The 10,105-nt window shown below is 42.0% G+C and overlaps 1 protein-coding gene across 1 annotated transcript; it reads left to right on the forward strand.

The window, feature by feature from the left end:
* The first annotated feature begins 8,905 nt into the window (after positions 1-8,905).
* LOC148999196 (uncharacterized) lies at positions 8,906-9,736 on the forward strand. Its single transcript, XM_089141391.1, has 2 exons — positions 8,906-9,200; positions 9,297-9,736. Exons 1-2 carry the CDS (start codon positions 8,906-8,908, stop codon positions 9,734-9,736), a joined length of 735 nt encoding a protein of 244 aa, XP_088997517.1.
* The last annotated feature ends 369 nt before the right edge of the window (positions 9,737-10,105 follow it).

Genomic DNA, 10,105 nt, shown 5'->3' on the forward strand with positions numbered 1-10,105 from the left:
CGGTAGCATTCCACCACGCATCGGCTTCATGTTGCGATCTCTCGCTTCTGCACAAAGAATCTTTCGAGCTTCATTGCAACGGAGGTTGCGAAAAGCTTTCTCCATCTCTCGGATCCACTTGTTAGGGAACAATGCATCCGATGAAATACCAGTAAAAGCAGGGATCTGAAGCTTCAAGAAATGCTCCATCAACCTTGCATGCGGACCAGGGGCAAAACCGTCCACAAAAGTACCAGCTGCTGAAGTACCAGCTCCATTAGGATTAAGAGCTGCCTGGGTATTCTGCTGAGTAGCCGCAAAACCTTGCATCATAGTAGTAAACTGATTATGCTGCTGATGCATCATATTTCCCAGAATGTTCATCACATCCTAAATAGAGACTACTTGCGGTGCCAGTGGAGGATTCCCACTGGTGGAAGGAATTTCAACTCGGGGAGGCTCAGTTCCAGTGTTTACTGTAGGTATCTCAACACGGTTCTGATTCCCACTACCTTCTTCTTCATCTTGACCATTAACAGCACGATTCCTTAATTGAACCATTCTGCGAAAGAATTCCAGAGATTAGCAACACTCAATGATTAAGTCCGGAAAAGATTCCACAAGTCAAAATTACTCCACAAGGCCAACATTCACAAACAGTAGAAGCAACAAGCACAAATTCCAAAAATCAACAAAACAGAGCCAAAATCCAAAATTCTGTGCAACAGTAACTGGACCGGTCGCTTGAGCCGGTCGCTTAAATCAATCGACCGCAGTAGTGACCGCCCCAAAATACGCACGACAGCAACGTTTCAAATACGGTTTTTGGGTCTCATTTCATTTCTACACTTCTCAAAACACATTTTGGGCTCTGGGGATTTCGTGCAAAGGGTTAGGAAGGTATTTTGGAGACTCCGTTGGCTTCGGATCTACTTCCCACGTGACGCATACACGCTACACAGGTAAACATCTCATGAAACCCTTCATTTCTATGGTTTGCATGATAGAACTACAATGTGTAACTATTTTTAGGTTTTCTTTTGTGCAAAAATGTTTCTTTTACATCTCATAACATGTCTAGGCATAGATCTACTGTTCACTATGCATTTTTACACAAATAGGTAATTATTAGACATCTCATGGCTTCTCATTTTGCATCTTTTTCGCCTAAAAACAGATTTTCTCACTAGATGGCTGCCCGCGGAGGTAGGAGAGTACCCATTCGCGGCCGAGGTCGTGGTCGAGGTAGAGGTGACGCACATGACCCAGTCCATCCAGACTACTTTAGATCACTGGAGGCACAGGAGCTATACTTTGGCCACTTCAGTCATCGTACGATCGAGTATGGTCGACCAGTAGTGACTTCAAAGGTAGCACAATTCCAGATCGAGAGTAGATTTGAGGCTATGGGTTGGAGAAGTACCTTGTTTTTGAACGAGGATGCCTATCCCAAGCTAGTCAGGTTATTCTACAGCAACCTGACCTTCCACAGAGAGATGGATGGAGAGCACGACACTAGGCTAGTGATTGAGGGTGAAGACCACAGACATACACTTCACCACAGAGGAGCTGGCTCACATCCTAGATGTGCCATACATCCACTACGACAGGAGATGGTTCGAGCCGGGGGCTGAGTCAGATGATGTCATTCACTGGGAGGAGAGAGCTCTCGTCTTCTCGAGCATTTGCCCACAGGAGTGCAGCTGGGTAGAGTCAGTGACCGAGCTGTATCCCTCATGCAGGATCATCTCAAGGATCATAGCACGGAACTTGCTGCCTAAGGCAGGTCATTAGAGTGAGATTTCACTCATGCAGGCTATGATGACCTTTTCAGTGTACACTCGCTATCAGATAGACTTGGCTTACATAATCCAAAATGCCATGATCTACCGAGTGACACATCCGGGGGGAGCAAACCTTGGATACGGGCGGCTTCTGACACGGATCTTTGAGCACTTTGGGGTCGACTTCGAGGGAGAGGAGGTTGTCCCAGTTGGGCATGGCGGTACGGCAGGGCACATATTGGTTGCTCAGATGTACTTAACGGGCGGACCAAACTCACCAGAGATGCCAGCCGAGTAGGAGGACATGGATGTAGAGACTGATGATGAGGATCATGCAGACTCGCCACCACCTTCCCAGTTCGAGACAGGAGGCACATCCGAGACTCAGGATACTTCGCAGGTCGCATCACCTTGGGCTAGGGGTCTGTTCACTCGGATGGACCAGTTCGAGCAGGGGAAGGTAGAGATGAGGGGCCAGATAGCAGAGTGCCTTGACATACTCCGCCAGATGAGACTAGCTCCACCACCACCACCACAGCAGTAGATAGGTCTAGGTTTTGATTCACTTTGATTCAGTACTGACCTTAGGGTTTTAGATATGTTTATTGTAGTTTTTTATTCAGCACATGTTCATTCCCTAACATTTTGTAAAGCGTAAAGTACACTCCAAGTTATGTAAAGCTTTATCTTATTAATGAAATACAGTTATGTTTATTGCCCTTGTATTATTGTCTCTTATGCATTTTCTTGATAATTACAATGTGAGAATGTATTTCACTTGACTTATTGTAAGTTATTCAAAATAAGATCCACTTACTTTATCAGTTTGTTTCTAACAAAAGATGTTCTATTACTCACTCTAATTCTTTTGAATCACTTCTGGATCTATGACTCAGATTGCTCATCTAACACTTGTATTAATTATTATTGACTTCGTAAAACCAAGGCTCTGATACCACTCTGTCACACCCCACCCGTCGGTCTCGGTTACCCGCCCGACAACCCGTGGGTGCGATCCATCACAAGATCCAAGGTTTTAGTCTATCAACAATATTTAAGACAAATATAGATAATCATGAGCAAAGAAATATTCAATAACTAAATTAAATGAATTACAGGAGCCCAAAATACTCCAATATCAAAGGAAAGAAATAAAGAATAAAGGGTAAAACAAAAATGAGGGCAGCGGAATAATTCAAAAGTATTTATATTAGTTTCTTTCTAGTTTGCTTTTCTAAGTCAATGAACTTAGACTCCAGTTTAATAAGGTGAGGGGTTCTCCAATTCTTCTCCAGCCATTGTGCGAACTGTCTGACCACCTTTCGCCTCTGACCATCAACTGGTGCGATAAGCGCACTCCATGCACCCGCAGGAACTCCCGCACATGCTATTTCCATCTCCCACTGGCGGTGCCACATTTTCTTCAAACGGGATGGTTCATTCATAGGAAACCAGCCCATCTTCATATATAAATCCTTCTTCTGTATAGGCTAAAAACATACAAAGAATAAAGGAATGAGTTCTAAAGAACTCAGTAAGAAACAATCATATATCTCATCCATCATCCAAAAATGCCATGATACAACAGTAATATGAATGAATGCAAAACATGAATGATGCTATGATTTCTAACTATGCAAGTCTCTAATAGCTAACATGCTTTAAGATAAACACCAGCCCTCCTCTGGGTAAGTCTCATCACTCTGATCCAGCAAGGACTGGTTACCTCTGTAGGGATCCAAGGAAAAAGAGAAAGTCCACACTGGCTCTCAAACCATGGTTAGGGGTTAAGTCCACACTCTCTCACCACGACCATTGGTAATGAGTACTGGCGCATGTCGGGGTTTCTAATCCAATGCAAGGTCATAATGGTTACATGTCTACATAAAGTCCAGATATCTATGGCACCAACCAACTCGGTTCAGTATCCTTCGCAACCTAGGAGTAAGAATCCTCACGGACGGGCTACCTCTGTTGGACTCTACTCCTTAACCCTATGGTCATCCACATGTTATTGGGGCGGATGCTCTCATGATTCCTCACGACACCCGGTCCGGTCCTTGGACATCCATGAGCCCAACCCTAACATATGCAACCCTACCATTTATATGACTAACAGTGGACCACCAAGTCACATCACTGTCATCACGAGTTACTCGGTTTCAATCCCCCTACCAAAAGGGTAGTAGCATGTGGGGTACCTAGCCATGCAATCTAGACTCATCCTAACAATGTCATCAATTAATCATGATAGTGCTGAAGGTATCAGCAGGCATGTGTCCCATTCCACAGCCTTCTGATATCATCAGCCAAGATATCCCAAAAGGAACACCCCAACTATCATAACCATATACCAATTATCATAATCATATAACATTCACAATTCACCAGGTAATTATGAAATCAAAGCAAACAGAAGTAGTATATTAGAAATAAATACAACTACAGCAGCATATAACAATAGAAATTAAGTCTAACAACTATCAGATTAACATGTTCAAGTATATGTAGATAGATAAGATAGACTGTCCTTACTTGCATATAACTGAAACGTCCGTAAAATGGAATCCAGTAACTATTAGTAGACTTTTCTTTTAAACGGTAATCACCTAAACACAGGGTTATTAGAATATATAAGTTACATGAATCAATTTGAATCAGAACCGAAATCCAATTGGTCACTGTTTACCAGCCGGTCGCTTGAGCCGGTCGCTTAGGTTAAGCGACCGCCACTAGTGACCGCCCCAAAAACAGTGAGTTTCAATCCGAAACTCAGGCTTCTGATTACTGAATTTCAATCCGGATTTCGAGTAATCTTGACCTAAGTCTCGAATTAAACACTCCCTATGCCAAAAGGGTGAGAGAAAATTAACCATTACCATCAATAGATTACCCATAACCCTTTCCTTGATTGGATTAACCATCTCACGGAAGCAGGGTTCCGTTTACGGTTATTCCATCTCAAGTAAATTAAAAAGAGAGTTAAAATATCCAAGGGGTAATCACAAAGACGAGGGAAAAAGGGTAAAACCAATCTAACGGAGAAAAGAGAGTAAAGAACGAAGGGTTAGTTCAATACCTCACACCAGAAAGCCAGAGAAGAAAGAACTGATCTTCCAAGTCACTGTCAGTACTCCAAAGACTCTTTTCGATCTTCCCCGCAGCCGTCTAAACTCCCAAATAAGCAACCACGAATAAAGTATTCGTTAATTAGACGGAGGTTAACTTATATAGAAGTCTGGTGGCAAAATAGGGCAAAATCCCCTAAAACAGACCGGGCGGTCGCTTGGGCCGGTCGCTTAGGTTGAGCGACCGCCCCTAGTAACTGCCCCCATGTAATTTGCCATACAAGGGTGCTTTTACTAGGGGCTTGATACCCAAGGCCAACCTAGCCCTAAATAAGAGATGGGGGAGATCTTACCTTCATTCCGGACATCTCTGAACAACACATGACTTCCGAAATTCCCAGCTTCAACCAAGGCAGGGTCTTCAGATAAAGGATTCAGATCCATGGGTCCTAGGTATGGATCATGAGCTTCAATCCGGATACTCCACAAGTTCACCCGACTAGACCTTTGGGTTCTCGGACCTGGAATACGGATCTCGGGTTAGAAATATGGGGGGTATTACAGTTAGGGTACTGGCTGGGAGGATGTGACAGACAAAGCGGCTAAAGAATAAAGGGTGAATTCATTACCTCACTTCAGAAAGCCAGAAAAAGGGAAGGACTGATCTCCAGGTCACTGCCAGCACTTCAGATTCACTTTCAAAACTTCCCCGCAGCCGTCTAACCTCCAGGTGGTTGCTTGGTTTGATCGACCGCCACTAGCAACCGCCCCCATGTAATTTGCTATACAAGGGTGCTTTTGCTAGGGGGTTGATATCCAAGTACAACCTAGCCCTAAAGAAGAGATGGGGGAGATCTTACCTTCATTCCGGACATCTCCGAACAACACTTGACTTCCAGAAGTCCAACCACCAAGCAAGGCAGGCTCTTCAGACAAAGGATCCAGGTCCATGGGTTCAGGGTATGGATCATGGACTTCTATCTGGACACTCCACAAACTTACCTGACTAGACCTTCGGGTTCTCGGACCTGAAATACGGATCTTGGGTTAGAAATACGGGGGTTGTTACACCTAATTATTCACAACCATAAATCCATCATATCACATATATGGTAACTTCTTATATGGAAAGAAATCAATAACACATCCAACTTGTATAAAATTAGTAAGTAAATCATACATGAATTAATTAGCATAAACAAGTAATGCTACTGTAACCAAAGTAGTTGCATCAGTATTAAGTCAATATAAGAATCTATTTATGGAAATAAATCAAGAGAATCAAATATGGAAACTAATCATGCAATATATGTGATTAAGGAAATAACTATCCTTACCTTATATAACTCACAAAGAATCTTGGAGATCAAGTAAGATCTTGTCTAAACTTGGAAAGAAAGTCCTAAACAAGTATATATAACATATTAGAAAAGATACCTAGAAGGAAAGAGATCAAATCATCCAAAACAGACCAAATATGAGGTTGTTGTCCTCATTGGTCGATTGATTGGTCTTCTGCCTCAGTCGACCAACTGAGATAGTGGCTCACAAAATCAGAGATTTTTGAATAAAAAACCGAATTTGGTGATTCAAAAGGGCACCAAACAAGAGGGAATATACAAGGATAGTATGTTGGTATATAAAGGACTTCAAAATCCTAAAAATATCAAGTCTTCAAGTTACAAATTAGGAAACAAAAACTTACCATAATTAGATCAATCATGGACGAGAAACTATAGGATGATGGATCACTAATATGATAAAGGATTCATGGAAAGCATGCATAGATCTTCTAGAAAAATAGATCTAAAACTGAAGAACATTGAATCTAAAAAGGAAAGAAAATGGATACATGTTTTCCTTCAAAAGCGAGTGGCGATCTTGATGAAGATCATCCACCAAGCTTTAGATCCTTAGGAAAAGAGAGGGAATGAGTAGAGTGATGGTTGCAACAGAGATGCAACATCATCTCTACTGTCCTCAACAGAAAAGGAAAGAAAAGTAATGGAGAATCAAAGACAAAGCATAGAAGAGGATTATCACATAACTTTTTGTGTAAATGCAAGAGGTTTGACGAAAATCCGTCAAGAAAATCACCAAGGATGCAGAGGAGATGACTTGAAAAGGGCTCTGGTTCGTTCCAAGGAGTTTGGAGGCACAAAAGACGAGTTAGACTCGAAGTTGGACTTAAATAGAGAAGCCAAGACCTAATTCAGCAAAACAGAATCCTTTGGTCGATTGGTTGGTCGACTGGCCCAGTTGACCAAGAAGTCGACCAAGCAGAACAACAAATCCAAAATAGGGAATTGAAGGCTCAGATCAAATCCAAACTTGAAGGGGTTTTGCACACACACTAAGTGGCTTACTTAGTATATAGAAATGCCTTTGAACCAGGTCAGAGAGTACTCCAAGTCCATCAACTAATTCCTTCTTCATCAGGGTGCAGTTTCCATAAATGGAACACTGTCATCAACACTCATGGATTCTAAGCCAACCACCAAGTCTTCCACTGAGATGGCCCATACCTGGCTTCTTGTCTTACTTCAGGTTGTCGGACCTACAAAAAACAGAGTTTTCGGGTCAAGGTTAGGGCTGGGTTTCACAGTTGATGAGTCTGTAGTCTGGGACTATGCTGACTCTAGTGTGAAGGATACCGGAAAGGATCGGCAGGGGCAAGGAATGGACGTATCTGGATCTAAGTTGATATGACTAAGTAGATGACTTGCATTTGGTTAGGCTTTACCCTGACATTCGCCAATACTTAGACCAAATGGTTATGTGAGAGAGCGGTGACCTAAACCCCAGCCATGGAATGTCCTGAGGGATGCCTTACCCAACTACCACCAGCAGAGCCCAAGATGCCTAGATGGCTGAGGGAGAGTGAATGACCTTCCCAAAGAAATATGGTGCTATGACTTAAAGCATGTCTTCCAATAGAGACCATCATACATATATAGAGTTAGAAGCATACTTGCATATGTTGTTTCATATCATTGCATATATGTTTGCCTATGAATGCATGTGAAGATGCCTATTGTGTTTGGATTACTTGCTAAGTTCTTTTGAGCTTACCCTTCAGGGGACTTGTTTTTAGATGACATTGCAGGATCGAAAGAGAACTCGTGCACCAGCACGGAGGACCTTTCTGTATATGGTACAGCTCCTGATGTCCTTAGACAAGGTAATGAACAACGAGGCAGCCAACACTCGAATTTGGACTGCGTTGATGGCTCCTATTGATGGCAGCCGACATCGTCTTATTCACCAATGGGATTGTGCGCTAGATGCTGATTTGAAGCTTCAAGACCATGACCCAAAAGTGAAGAAGATGAAGACTGAAGAAGAACAAGAGCCGATTGAAGATGTGGATTAGATTCTCTTTTTTTTTTTAGACTTTTATTTTACTTTTATTTCAAACTACCTTACGCATATGTTTGTGGGGTATATTTCCGCTATACTCTATAGTTGTCTTTTGATTTGGTATCTTGTTATTCCGCACTCTAATATTCTTTAGTGATCCTCCTAAGATCCTTTATTGACTTTTATTAATAAATTACTTGAATACAATGATTTGTTCTTGCTTTTGTTTATGTTATTGTGCTAAATGGATATAATCGTTCCTAAACTTGATCTTCGGGGCTGTGGATCACACCTCCGAGTATTCCAGATAGGGTACCGGCTGGCGGGATGTGACACAATTAATATAGTTTAACATTGATTTAGTCTTGTTCTTGATTATATTATTGTAAATGTGGGAGGTTGATTTCCTCGATACTGATCTTTGGGGTTGTGGATCACACACTCGGGTATGCCAAATAGGGTACCGGCTAGGTGGATGTGACAAGCTTGGTCGTAACATGGAAGTGTATGTGGATGATCTCTTGGTGAAAATTTAAATTAAGGCTGATCACCTCACTAATATGGAAGAATGCTTTAATGTTCTAAGGAGGAATGGGATGAGACTTAATCCCAAAAAGTGCGCATTTGGGGTCTCATCAAGGAAACTCTTAGGGTACATGGTCTCCCAAAGAGGTATTGATGCGAATCCCGAAAAAATTAAAAGCTATCTTAAACATGGCACCTCCAAGTAATGTGAAGGAAATTCAAAGTCTGACATGGAAGATAGTGGCCCTCAATAGATTTATATCTCGATCTGGAGATAAATGTGCACCTTTCTTCAAGGAGCTAAAGAGCTTGAATGCACTGAATAAGTTTAGATGGTTAGAAGATTGCCAAACTTCATTCAAAGAGTTAAAAAGGAGGCTAACCATCCCACCAGTGTTATCTCGACCAATTCGAGGAGAGGCTCTGCAGATATATTTATCTTCTTCAAAAGCATTAGTGAGCACAGTATTAATTCAAGAAGAAGGTATGATTCAAAACCCAATTTATTTCGTAAGTCATACATTACTAGACACAGAGACTAAATACCCCGACTTTTAAAAGCAGGCCTTGGCTTTGATAGTGGCGGCCAGGAAACTTAGACCTTACTTTGAAGCTCATTCTATTGTTGTCTTAACTAACTGGCCATTGAAGAAAATTCTTCATAAACCTGACCTTGCTGGAAGGATGGTATCCTGGGCGGTAGAGTTGACAGAGAATGATATTGCTTTTAAACCTAGAATCGCAATAAAAGTGCAGGTCCTAGCAGACTTTGTTGCTGAGAGTGTCTCGCCACCCATGGATCGAGGAAATCCCAGTGAAATCCCTGGTAGATGGATTCTCCATGTTAATGGCTCGAGTCACTCTCAGGGGTCTGGAGCAGGTTTAATCCTTCAAAGCCCATTTGGCTTTGTTATTCAAAGTGCACTTCACTTTGAGTTTCATGCTTCTAACAACGAAGCAGAATATGAAGCTCTAATTGCAGGACTTCATCTAGCAAAATCTTTGTATACAAGATGTTGAAGTTAAAAGCAATTCAGAGTTGGCGGTCAGCCAGGTAACAGGGGCATATGAGGCGAAGGATGCTAGAATGATTAGCTATCTCAAAAAGGTGCTTGAATGCAAAATATGGTTCTTCAGTTTCTAGACCACTTCTGAAATGTCTGGACCATCTGATGCACAATATGCACTAGCAAAGGTCCATGAAGGAATTTGTGGGAGTCATCTGGGAGGAAGAGCTTTGGCCTACAAAGTTCTAAGATAAGGATTTTATTGGCCACAGATGCAGTCTGAGGTGATAGATTACGTGAGGAGATGTCATCAATGCCAGATCCATGCCCCAATACAAAAGCGACCTACTTTGAATCCTATACCTTTCACTATGTGGGGAAT

Source organism: Hakea prostrata, unplaced genomic scaffold (genome assembly GCF_041222555.1).
Source record: "Hakea prostrata isolate BN-2017 unplaced genomic scaffold, UWA_Hpros_2 contig_26, whole genome shotgun sequence".
NCBI lineage: Eukaryota > Viridiplantae > Streptophyta > Magnoliopsida > Proteales > Proteaceae > Hakea > Hakea prostrata.